Source organism: Gekko japonicus, unplaced genomic scaffold, assembly GCF_001447785.1.
Source record: "Gekko japonicus isolate JY-2015 unplaced genomic scaffold, Gekko_japonicus_V1.1 scaffold5291, whole genome shotgun sequence".
Lineage (NCBI taxonomy): Eukaryota > Metazoa > Chordata > Lepidosauria > Squamata > Gekkonidae > Gekko > Gekko japonicus.
In genome coordinates, this window is record NW_015171049.1 from 40,825 (window position 1) to 53,932 (window position 13,108).

At 46.2% G+C, this 13,108-nt stretch overlaps 1 protein-coding gene across 1 annotated transcript in view; it reads right to left on the reverse strand.

Annotated features, from left to right (window-relative positions):
• Nucleotides 1-4,427, reverse strand: part of LOC107117016 (aldehyde oxidase 2-like) — a 43,136-nt gene extending 38,709 nt beyond the window's left edge. The window contains exons 1-2 of the mRNA XM_015419048.1: nt 4,356-4,427; nt 2,394-2,451 (exon numbers count right to left, since the gene is read on the reverse strand). Coding sequence (XP_015274534.1) covers nt 2,394-2,451; nt 4,356-4,427 — 130 coding nt within the window. The remainder of the gene's footprint in view (nt 1-2,393; nt 2,452-4,355) is intronic.
• Between the last annotated feature and the right edge of the window lie 8,681 nt (nt 4,428-13,108).

Genomic DNA, 13,108 nt, shown 5'->3' on the forward strand with positions numbered 1-13,108 from the left:
CCTTGGAACACCAAAGGGCTAGGTTAGAAGGCACATGCGTCCAATCACTCGTGATATTCCCAGCTGTAACCCTTTCTCCATCAGTTATGACTTGAGGGAAACAGGCCGCAATCACGGAAATGGTTGAGAAAGGGCCACGGTTTAGATGCCAAGGGTTGGGGAGCTAAATGGATTTTTGCATAAGGTGGTAACTTAGATTGATCCAAGCATTGATGTCTGAACAGTAACTTGGCAATCACTGCCAGTCGTGCTTCTGTCTCCACCTTCCCCTCATATTCTGCCCCTCATCACCCCCACATTCCCCTCACCCATAAAGGGGGTCAGTGCTGCTGTCTAGTTCAAAGCAAATCACAGTGAGGACAAGAGCCTCCAACTGTGGGGCAGGTCTTTTCTTGCTCTTCTCTGAATTCCCAGTATGCGGAGGAACTACAGTTCCCAGGATTCTTTGCGGAAGAGCCACATCAGTTAAAATAGTGAAAAACAATGCAATCTCTGTGTGTGGAACTACCCAGTATATTTCTTTCCCCCCTTAAAAAGGATACCGTATCTTCTTAGTGTCTGGGTTGTACGTGGACACCATGACAGTGCAGGCTCCACAGCCTCCGATTCCACAGCCATACTTGGTTCCTGTGAGGCGGACTTTATGTTGCATAACACGGGTAAGGAAAATAAAGGCAGCCTGTAGTGTCATTTTGGCATTTTTTTGTCAGAACATTGTCTGCATTCCTGTTTTCTTTTATCAAAGGAAATACAGTTTGAAAATATAGAAGTAAACAGTCATAACCCATAAGAATGCTGATCAGTATATATTCAGGGTTTAATTTTTGTCTTGAGCACTGTAACAAAGCATATGATACAATAGAGACGCCGCAGATGTAGTGAAATGATGTAATCTGATATAATAAAAATGCCATTTATCACAACATCCCTCTTGCATTTCCCTCAGAAGCGGTGGGGCTAAGGGGAAGTCCTGAGGGAGAGGCTGTTTCTGAAACCTCCAAGGGGTGCTTTTTGTCCTCCTGTGACCCCTTTTCCCTCGTGGGCTGAGAACAGGTGTGGGGGAGAAGGGAGGTTGCTGTTCCCCACCTCCCAGTTCTACAGCTGTTGGCCTTCGTCCTCCTCCTCTTCCTCCTTTCTCCCCTGCCGGTCCTGTCCCTTCATGGGCAAACCCCTGCTCTGCATAGGCTTGCCAAGTCCCCCCCGGGGGGCGGGGAAACCCCCGCCCCAGAGGCCTGTTCCCTGCTGGTGGGGGATTGGGCCCCGGGGGGAGCCCCACCCCGACGTGCGCATCACCCGGAAGTGATGCGGGCACGCCGAGCATGCTGGGGGCGGGGCCACAGTCATCCGAGGGAAAACTATGGTTTTCCCTTGGATGGTCGTGGCCCCACCCCCAGCGTGCCCGGCGTCGTCATGTCACTTCCAGGTGGCGTGCATGCAGTGCACGTGTGAGCTCCAGCCGCAAGCCGGGAGTCCCCCGCTGCGGCGCAACGCCGGACTTGGCAACCCTAGCTCTGCATGCCTGTTCTCCCCAACGCCCCTCACAGTCACCGTTTGGTGTGGCAGTGGCAGTGCCGGCCACCCTCCATGTAGTGGGTTCCCCAATCCTCAGTGAGCTGCAGCTGGAGGAGGCAGAAGGGGAAAAAACACCATCCCTCCTCTTTCTCTACTTTCACTGCCATTACCCTACACACACATACTATTGTACCTCAGCATAATCGCCCTGCCTCCTCACAATTTCCTTTCTATTTCTTCACAGCTTTGACCACACACCTTGCTGCATATGTCCACTCGCCTGCTCCCTCCCCCTGAGCAGCCTCCTGCCTTCCCTCCCTCAAACCAGTTGCTTTCAGGCTAAGAGCCCTGGATGGGCCGGTTCTGGCCCCCAGGCCGTATGTTTGACACCCCAAGGTTAGAGGGTCTGGGAGATCCAGGTTTGAATCCCTGCTCTGCCATGGAAGCCTGCTGGATGACCCGGGACCAGTCATACACTCTTAGAATAATCTACCTCACAGGGTTGTTGTGAGGGTAAAATGGAGGAGAGGAGAACAATGTGAGCTGCTTTGGGTTCCCATTGGAAGGAAAGACAGGGTATGCATGAACTATGTCAATGAATAAATAAATTGATATTTTCTGGATAATGACCTGTGAATAAAGCTTACCAAGTTCATTGTAAAACACATAGTATCTCTATTTGGGGGTGAGGTTTTATAAGGAGAGACTCCCATGCTGTGGCCCTGGCAAAGACTGCAACCAAGGAATTAGCTTTTTCCCAACTATTCTGACTCTTACCCTTTCTTTCAAAAAGATTTGAGTTTGTTTTGGTTACTGGGTTTTCTTTGCTTTTTGAATCAATACTAGGACGGTTATGCAATGTAAAAAGCATCAAAGGATACGCCTCTTTCTCAGGTAATTAAGCAGCAGTTCTTCAGGATCAGCCCACCTTTCAATTACCTGCGATAGAAAAGAAAGAGGAGGTGGATCATCATACATCTCGCCAAAGAGGATTATCTGTACTTTCAATAGTGGGTGAATTAATATCACAATGCTCCCGTTTCTCTTCAGCTCCCATTTTTCTTTCTCACGCAAGTCATACAGATAAACAAGAACCATTCCAAATCAGGAAATATAGGCAAGTAATCTGTTAGTAAGGTAAAGGTAAAGGTCCCCTTGCTCGAAAGCCTGTCGAATCCGACTCTAGGGTCACGGTGCTCATCTCCATTTCGAAGCCGAAGAGCCAGCGCTGTCCGAAGACATTTCCGTGGTCATGTGGCCGGCATGACTAAACATCAAGGTGCACGGAACGCTGTTAGTAGAGACGTATAAATAGAAGTGAACTTGGCTGGCTACAGCCATAAGCGCCTCAGCATCAGAAGAGCAGTAAAGTGTATGAGGAAGAAGTACAAGGAAAACACAGTTCTGTTGAAACAGTATGGCTGCGGTCACACGGAGCATTAGCCACGCTACAGAGACAGAAGATAGGTGGATTTTCCGGGCGCGATCAAACCGCAACATCTGGGAAGCGTAGAGCTCCTGTGGCTAACCCGAGGCTTCCTGCCAAAGATGTGCTGTAAAAAACTAGTACCTCCGAGGTACTAGTTTCTGGAAACCGCGGGGCAAGGGCGGGCATCTGATCACGTTTCTGGTGGTAGCTCGTGGCATCCGGCGCCCGCCCATGTCCCGTCGCAAAAAGGGTTTTCCCCCCAAGTCTCCACAAGATGCGCACAAGCACCCAACGGCGCATGTGCACGCTTCGGTAAAAAAAAACAGAACCCCCGCCGCGCCGCTTCTTTGCTGCGCCACAGGATTGATGTATGATCGGCACCTCCCCCCGAACCACGGGACGTCGGCGGGACGTTTGATCCGGCGGCCGCGCGGTAGTTCACTTCGGGGCAAACAGCCACGCCTCCCCCCGCGATATCTGGCCCGTGTGACTGGGGTCTTTGATAGTCACTTGCTTAGGCGTAGGGTCCCACTGAAGCTAATTGAACTAGTGGCCAGACTGTGGCTTGGGAGCCGCATGCGGCTCTTTCACGTGTATTGTGCGGCTCCTGGCAGGGCAGCTGGGGAAGCTAAATATCAATAGCAAACAAATATCATTGGACAAATAAATATCATTATCGATATCTGCTTTTACCGCTTTTGTTATTATTTTTGGCTGTCTCGTTTAATGTTAATAAAAAGCAAATTTGCATATTTCCCGGTAAGAAACATGTAATATTTGTTCATGTCTTGCGGCTCTCAAACATCTGACGTTTATTCTATGTGGCTCTTACGTTAGGCAAGTTTGGCCACCCCTGAACTAGTATAAAATGAGTAGTTAACGTGCAGTTTCCCTGGATTAGCATATATTTCTTTTGAGAGCACTCTTTTAAAAAACTTGAGACATTTTCAGTCACACATGATACTTGAGCACATGCTGTGAATGTTGTTAATATACGATGTTAATCAACAGACCACTATTAGTTGTGCAAAAAAATTTTTTTCAGTGGCTTGTAAAATCCGTTGGGAAATTCTATGTACGGATTTTAAAATTTACTAAATTCCAACTGTTTTGTTAGCAGGATGACCTTTTGTCTTCTTCTGTTTACCTTATTGTAAATCTTTTGATCTTTTGATTTGTACTTGTCATTGACCGAATACATCTGAATATAGGGTAAAAACCAGAAGAAAGGTATTTTGAAAAATGTACATGGGATACAACTATAACCTTTTGCATGTGTTACAGATTGGAGAAAAAGGGAAATGAAATTTTAGAACTGTGTAAAAATGTTCTTGGCTTGAGGCATAGGCTGTGGGATAAACACATTTATAGGAATACTCATAGGAATACTCAAACCCCCACTAGTTCAGCCTACATCCTGTTCGTTGATTGCAAACCGGGAGCCAATTTTTCGGTCATCAGATTGATGGTTCGTTGATCCATTCATGGCTCTTAGGAATACAGTGGAGCCACCTGCCAAATGGTGCATTACGGCACAACCAGCTTTCCCCCTACCACAGGGACTATTTTCCCTGCCGTGCCACTGGAGGTGTTTTTGAGAACTTTAAGAAAATAAGAAGTTTTTAAAAATAGCCATCCTGAAAGTGCACATCAACATTCTTACAATCCTTTGCAGGTTTCCCCAACCTTTTTGAGCATGCAGGAATCTCTGGGATTCTGATACAGGTGGTGGCAGCCACCACAAAATGTCTGCCACAAGAGGTGGAGCCAACTGCGAAATGACTTCTTTAAGAGGCCAATCATACAGAGAAAGTCCAAGTGCAGGGGAAAAGAGGGGGTAATTTAAATAAATGCACTGTGAAGGTGGTGTGAAAGAGAATCACATCACCATTGTGGCGGCAGCTGCCACTCAAACAATGTTATTTTAATTGGCCCACCCGAATGGAACTCCAGTGGCCAATCAGGATCCCTGCTGAGTAAGTGCCCCACCTAGCCCCGCCTACTTTCCAAAAGCAATTGATGGGCACCCGGAAAGGTGTTGTTGGGCACCATGGTGCCCCCGAGCCCCACATTGGGGACAGCTGATCTGTTGCCACGATCACTGAATTCCCAGTTGTGCGGCAGTAGCACACACTATGTGTGCAAATTACACTCACATACCACTGCGCAATTCCAAATTTTTCTTTTGAAAAAGCCCTAGAAGTTTGTTTGTGTTTTCAGTTTTCACCATCAGTTCCAGGTTACTGGAAAATGTACTGGGTTGGATCCAAAGGCTACTTCACTGAGAAGGGTTGCTGCATTTCATAGCTGGTTAGAGGGCAAGTCTGGGCTGGCCGAACTCTGATTCTGGAGGAACGGGAATAGTTTCTGCAAGCCCATCCTGGCTCACTTCTTAGTAGAGTTGCCAGACCTCCCCCCCGCCCCGGTGCCGGCCGGGGTCCCCCGGGTTTGGGCACCCGGTTTTGGGCACTCCTCTCCGCCCCCCCATTACCCCCCCAAAACAATCAAGAAGCCAGAAATAAAAACAACATGCCTACGTGACCCAGAAATGACATAGGCATGTTGGTGGTATCAGTGGGCAACATTCTGGTTTTGGGGCAAAACTCTATGTTAGAAGCTAATTCTACCATAGAGTTTTGCCTAAAAACCAGAGTGTCCCCCCCCCAGCATCCCCAATGTGCCTACATCACTTCCGGGTCATGTAGGCACATTGCATTTATTTTCAGCTCCCCGCTCCCGGTAAGCTCAATCCCCATCCCCTGCTGGCAGGTCCAAGGAACCCAGCAACCCTACTTCTTAGAAAGATGCCTTGGAATGTTGCAGGGCACAGAGCTCCCCACTTTGAGTGCACTATTTGGTGAGACTGGATGAGACATCAGACTCCTGCTGGCTTGGCATTCGGGGGTGTTAAAGGTGAAATGTAGCCTTGGGAGGGACTGCGTGTTAAGTCTTCTTCCCTCTGGCTCTTTTTCTTATAAAAATCCCCTGCTGCAGCAGCTTTTCTACTTGTGGGTGTGCACATGCATGTGAGAAGGATGTACTTTAAAGAGGTTATTTTTTCCTCCTGCACATGTGGAGCATTATTTTAATTTTCATTAGTCATATGGGGGTGGTTGTGTTTGTACATTAATCTATGGGGTCTTAAGAAATACGTTCTCTATCTGCTGTACATTTTGACTTCTTAATCTGCAGCGTGGGCCCAACCAGGGTAGGAGGGTTGGTGTCACTTCTGACACCAAGCAAGAATGACCACCCTGGGTTAAGACTTCTGGTAGCTAGAAGAACCCTTGGGCAGGCCAATTATAATCTTTGTTCATCTTTGACTTTATTCAGGAACAATGCTCCCTCTAAGCTGTGGAGTCTTGTGAGCAAAAATTCCACTTTGTTCGCTATTGGCATAGTAGCTAGAAGAACCCTAGAAGAACCCTTGGGCAGGCCAATGATAATCTTCGTTCATCTTTGACTTTATTCAGGAACAAAGCTCCCTCTAAGTTGTGGAGTCTTGTGAGCAAAAATTCCACTTTGTTCGCTATTGGCATTAAAGTTGTGAGCGAGCGATTTGGCTACTGCATAAATTAGTTTGCTCTGGAGCCATCCTTCCTGAGCTAAGACAAGAATGAGTGAGCCGGAAGCTAAAAAACTGTGAGCCAGCTCACACTAACTCAGCTTAGAGAGAACACTGTTCAGGAACTGTATTCATCATTTAATTTGATTTGTTAATCAGTATAAGAATATTTGTAGAGATATTGGAATTATTAAAATTGCTAATTTAAATCAGATTTAGACAACAAAGGTCTTCCATGCTTTAATTTCACTGTATTTCTTCCTTTCTTGATCTATCTCACTTGAGTTCTGACTCATTATTTGCCATAGTTCCTTAACATGTAATCAATCCGTAATTGGTTTTGAAATGATAACTGGCATATTTTGAAATATTCGTCAAGTGTTGGAAACCTCCGATTGGCTGGAATTTATGACTGGAAGCTTTGGGGGAAAGCAGATATATTTGCAGAAGGTTAGAAGTCTTTAGGTTCAATATCTTCCCAAGTTATTTCAATTAAAACCCAGCTTGTTGGATAAAACCGATTTTTCAGTGACCTCTGATGCAGTAAACAAAGTCAATTAAACATTCTGCTGCAAACACTGCAAGCAGAAAGGGAAGAAATACAGTGATTTTGCCAGGTTTCTTCCTAAATTTCCTTAGGACTACCTACACTTATAGCAAATTTCTATATGGATGTTGTTTTAGAAGTGGAATGATAGGATAACCTATTACTACATCAGATAAGTTGTTTTTATGCTGGCTGGGTTCATTTTCAGACAAATCAGTCTGACACTGCTAGATACTCTCTTCCTGTCCATTTTAATCAGTCTTGGGCATTCAAACTTGAGAAATTGTTTGCACGTTTTTAGATATACAGCATGAACAATTGGATGGTTTTATCTGCCTGAGCACGGTTACAAAAGTGCGACCGCACAACAGTCTCAATTAGTAAAAAATGACATGCGACAATGTCCAATGACTACAGAAAATGCATTCAAATGTAATCAATTTGGAAGGTCCCTTTTAAGGACTGATCCTAAGTGTATCATTAGCCTCCCTCACGATTCTTCGGATTTAAAAAGTAGCACACCGATAAATAAATAAAATCTTTTACCTTCTTTCCATTCACAAAAAATACGAGCTCATCGGATTGTGGAGGGCGAGCCATTCTGCCAATCAACCCCCTCCCCCACGGGAAAGCTGGCACAGCTGATGTCAAACACCAGCAAGGGAGTTGGTCTCGCCAGGTGCTTCCAGCACCAGAGTAACTCTTGTGATTTCCAGAACTAAGATAAAAATGAAAGCTGCGGGGAGGAGCCAGGGTGCAATCAACCCTACCAAAAAAAAAAAAGATTCCTCTACATTGGTGCAGTATTTGCACTTCAAACATGTGGAACTGATTTGGAAGAGCTTAAGGTGCTGAAGTTGCTACCAGTGTTCCCTCTAAGCTGAGTGAGTGTGAGCTAGCTCACAATTTTGTAGCCTCCGGCTCACAATTGTTTGTCTTGGCTCAGGGAGGACGGCTCCAAACAAACTGATTGATGCAGTAGCCAAATCGCTCGCTCACAACTTTAATGCCAGTAGCTCACAAGGCTGAATTTTTGCTCACAAGACTCCAAAGCTTAGAGGGAACACTGGTTGCTACCTCCAAGATATTCAACACCTAACGTTCATGTGGCAAACTCACAATCTCCTCCCCTGTCTCCCAAGCCTCATCACCTGCTGGTCCTTCTTCCACCCCTCCTCCCAGGTTCCTTCTTGCCTGCCCAGTCCCTGGCCAGCCATTCGGTTCTTCCCTCTCATGACCCCTGTAGGACATGACCCACGACCCATGTGGGACAGAGCCCTACTTCTGCAGGCTCATAAATCATGGTGCTACTTGTCTAGGGTTGCCAAATTTAAAAAACCTACCGGCGGGGGAGCGTCCTGCTGCTCCGGGAGCCGGTTGCGAACGTGCGCGCGCAAAGTGCACGCGCGCTGCCGGAGAGTCACCGGAAGTGACGTCACATGCTGGGCGGGGCCACGCCATTTGAGGGGAAAACTCTTTGTTTTCCCCTCAAATGGCGTGGCCCCACCCCCAGCGTGCGACGTCACTTCCGGTGACGCGCACGCCGGGGAGGGGTTTCCCCCGGGCCCCGATTCCCCGGCGTCGGGGAACGAAGCCTCCGGGGCGGGGGATTTCCGCCCTACCGGGGGAGTTGGGAGCCCTATACTTGTCCCATCCAGCGCCAGCTGAGACTAGCCAGCGCTTTCCCCTCAAATGGCGTGGCCCCGCCCAGCATTACTCACAATAGCTGGGTGGGAGGTTACATCTTGTGATCTAGGTTAATTCAATAGCCGTGGTGAGAAAGAGATAGGCTTCCCCTCTCCATGCCATAAGAGTTGATGAACAAAGAAAAACGGAAAAGACCCATAAAGTTAGGAAATTGCTCTTAATGAGCCAGTCAGAGGAAAGCTTCTGGGACCCTTAACTGCGAACTACAATTCCCAGAAGCAACAAGTCTTAAAGATACAGCGCAGTTTTACTAAACTACTGATAACGCTGACTGGGGACAGCACACTACTGGTATCTTTGCCACTCCATCCCCCCTCGGTACCAGGATATGGATGGGGCAGATCTCAGAGTATTTTCATATATAAGATTTTTTAAAATGCCTGTCTTGTGTCTTTTGTGTAGAGAAGCAAAAAACAAACATCCAGTTCCATTTGGCTTTATTATTTTTTATTTTTATGGCTTTATTATTCTTTATTAACAGTAACTGTAGGCAGGTAACTAGGCTATTGGAATAAGCAGGGATTTTTTTTTCTTTTAAAAATGTTATTTAAAAATATTGTAAAGTTCATGAGTTTTTGGTATACGGCTGGAAAACTTCATTTCCCTCATGAAAGTTCCGGCACCTCTTTAAAAAAATAAAAAAAAAAGTCCTGGGAATTAGGAATAACAATACTTAACTAAGTTGTTTCTAGAGCTCAGTTCCAGTGGAGAAAATGGATGCTTTGGAGAATGGTCTCTCTGGCTTTGTACCCCACAGAGGTCCCTGTCCTCCCCAGGCTCCATCCCCAAACCTCCAGGAGTTTCCCAACCTGGATCTAGCAACTGTACCCCCTCAGCCCCCTTCTGTTGGGCCGGGGGTGGGGGGGGAACGACCTGGCAACCCCAAGTCACTTTTCCAATTACATGTTAAATGGCTTGTGGGCAGTTGAAAGTAGAAGAAAAAAGCAAACCATGGAAATTTAGCACATCATCCATGAAGTTTGTTTACGAAATAAGACACCCAGGTATGTTTGTTCCTACAGAAGCAGAATGGAGCCTTTTATTGAATATCCACAAGAACCTGAAGCTCTGGGGATCACATAACATCCCTATGTTTGAAAAACCAACAAAGGCTTTCCAGAATTAGGAGGAGGAAATCTGACTTGCAAGCGGACCAGCAGGTTTCCGCCAATTCTTCTATCACATTTTTACCCCACCCCCTCCGCCCAGAAATTCAGGGTGATGTCCGTGGTTCTCCGATTCCCATTTCATCTTCACAACAGCCAGTGGGGTGTGTTCAAATGAGAATAATGTCAATGGTTGGTCAGGGCTCTGAGGAACATGCTGGAAGAGGCCAAGAAGGGTTTTCTGCAGAGGTCGATTCGGGGGGGATCGCGGGGGATCGCAGTTCCCCCGGGTGAGGTGCAGGGGGCAGGGCACACGATGAAGCCCTGCCCCCTTCTTCCGGCCGCCCCCTGCTTCCAGCCTCATTCTATTGCAGAAGGAGGAAGAAGCAGGAGGGTAAGTTGGCATCCTCCCCCTCTGCCTGGCCGAGGCCACTCCACGTGGCCTCCACAAGGACTCCCAGCCCCATCCAGGAGCTTCCCCGAGGTAGCTGTGTTAGTCTGTTGCTGCAAAATAGTCCAAGAGTTCAAATAGCACCTTTAAGACTAACAAATAGCACCTTTAAGACTAACCTTTAAGACTAAGACTAACTGAGTGGTGGGTGTGGCCTTATGACACACTTCCGGTGATGTCAGGGGGTGTGGCCTTATGACACACTTCCAGTGATGTCAGGGGGTGTGGCATATGCTGATGAGTTATGCTAATGAGTTCCCCTAGCTCTTTTTCTACGAAATGACCCCTGGTTTTCTGGGACAGAAAGAGCACTGGTCATTGGTCCTTTCTGCATCTGCCTGCCACTGCATAAATCACTTCATTTAATTAATTAATTAATTTAATAAAGCATTCATTCTACTTCCACTGGAGAAAATGGCTGCTTTGGAAGGTGGCTTGCATGGTGTTATACCCTACCAAAGTCCCTCCCCTCCCTTAACCCCACCCTCCCAGGCTCCACCCTCAAGTCTCCAGGTATTTCTGAACTCTTAGTTGGCAACCCTACTGTTCTGCTGCTCTAAGACTTTTCCTTCAAGAAAATCAGTTTTTGAAAGATTCGTGAATGATCAATAGCCCTTTTAACTCAACATATGAACTTCTGCAGGCTTAGTGCCAACCATGGATTTAAACAACCTGAGCGAAAATCTTCTGCCTGTCCCTGCAGTTGTGGAGCGGCCCTTGCTCAACATCTTCAATTTAAAAGGCTATATCACCGTTGAAGATGTAAGCTGATTCATGAACGATCAATGTTTACTTAATCATGCTTTGTTAATAATTCCCTTTGGGCGTTGACTCCATAAAGTCATGAGTTCATTGGGGGACACCGTCTTCTGCAAGGAGTTCAGATCTGTTACCTGGAAAAACTTAGTGCTGATGGATTAATGCTCCATTCAAAAGAGTCTTTGCAATAAGCACAATAAGCTTAATCCTTCTCCAAACCATATTATATAAAAATACTAAAACAACATGGAATACCACACCAAAACCAGTAAGTAATTTTGCCTCTGGCACATATCTCTCCATAAGAAGGTGTGTGGAGGAAGCAAGAAGTTACTTCAAACTCAGAACTTTTCCCAACAAATATTATGGTGTTGTTTTTAATACTGTCCAGTATTCATTCATTCATTCATTCATTCATTCATTCATTCATTCATTCATTCATTCTCTCTCTCTCTCTCTCTCATACACACACACACACACCACTAATCTCTGTGATGCTGATTTACTAGGAAGCTAAGCATGGTCAGCTCTGGTTAGTAACTGGATGGGAGACCACCAAGGAAGTCCAGGGTTGCAGTGCAGGGGCAGGCAATGGCAAACCACCACAGGACATCTCTCGCCTTGAAAATTCTACCGGGTCGCTGTGATCTAACAACACTTGCCACCACCAAACCTTGAAAATCAGCACGTGTCATTGGATAAGGACTGCATCAAACCCTCCTTCCCGTAGTTTACTGATTTTGTTGTTGTTCAGTCACACTGTCGAGTCCGACTCTTTGCGCCCCCATGGACCAGATCATGCCTTCCGGTCTTCCGCTGTCCTCTGAAGTTTGTTCAACTTCATGTTTGTTGCATCTATGACACTGTCTAAGCATCTCATCTTTTGCCGTCCCCGTCTTCTTTGACCCTCAATCTTTCCCAGCATCAGGGTCTTCTTCAGGGAGTGCTCCCTTCTCATTTGGTGGCCAAAGTATTTGAGCTTCAGTTTCATTATCTGGCCTTCCAGGAACAGTCAGGGTTGATTTCTTTTAGGATTGATTGATTTGATCTTCTTGCAGTCCAAGGGACTCTCAAGAGTCTTCTCCAGCACCATAGTTCAAAAGAATCTATTTACTGATTAGATAGATAGATGATAGATAGATAGATAGATAGATAGATAGATAGATAGATGATAGATAGATAGATAGATAGATATTGATCAAGTCATGTCAAGACATGTTCTCCAGCAACCAGCTTTCAACAAATTATTTTTATTTTATTTAAAAGATTTCTAAGCTGCCTTTCCCAATTTCGGGTCCCGAAGGCAGCAAATAATTAAAAAATTAAAACAAAATAAAAATATCTAAATATCTATATATATATAACACAAAATACATACATGACCACATTCCTTCCTCGTTCTTATAATTGGGTAGTGACCTGGGGTATGTTTAGAATTATGGTGAAAGTTATGGTTTTAAACCTTTCATTGAAAGCCATAGGGAGATGGGTGGGTTTTAGTTTTAAACCTGATTGGGACCTCCAAAACTGCTCTCCCATGGTCCCTGTGTCTGCATTCATAAAAGAAAAAAAGGTTGGCATTAAACTGGACACAACTGAACATCTTGGTTCCACATCCTGCTCTGACAGATGGCGCCCTTGAGCTCTCTTGCCCTTCCCTCAGAGTCTGAGTTTCTGGGGACTTGGCAACTGATGGTGACAGTGATGAAGCAGTAGCAAGGGTTTGGTGTAGTGGTTAAGTATGCAGACTCTAATCTGGGAGAACCGGGTTTGATTCCCCACTCCTCCACTTGCACCTGGCTGGATGACCTTGGGCGAGCCATAGTTCTGATAAGAGCTGTTCTTGGAAAAAGAGCAGTTTCTGTCAAGAGCTCTCTCAGCCCCACCTACCTCACAGTTACAGGGTGTCTGTTGTGAGGAGGGGAAGGGAAACGAGTCTGTAAGCCGCTCTGAGACACCTTTGGGTAGTGAAGGGTGGGATATAAATCCAATCTCCTCCTCCTCCTCCTCCTCCTCCTCCTCCTCCTCCTCC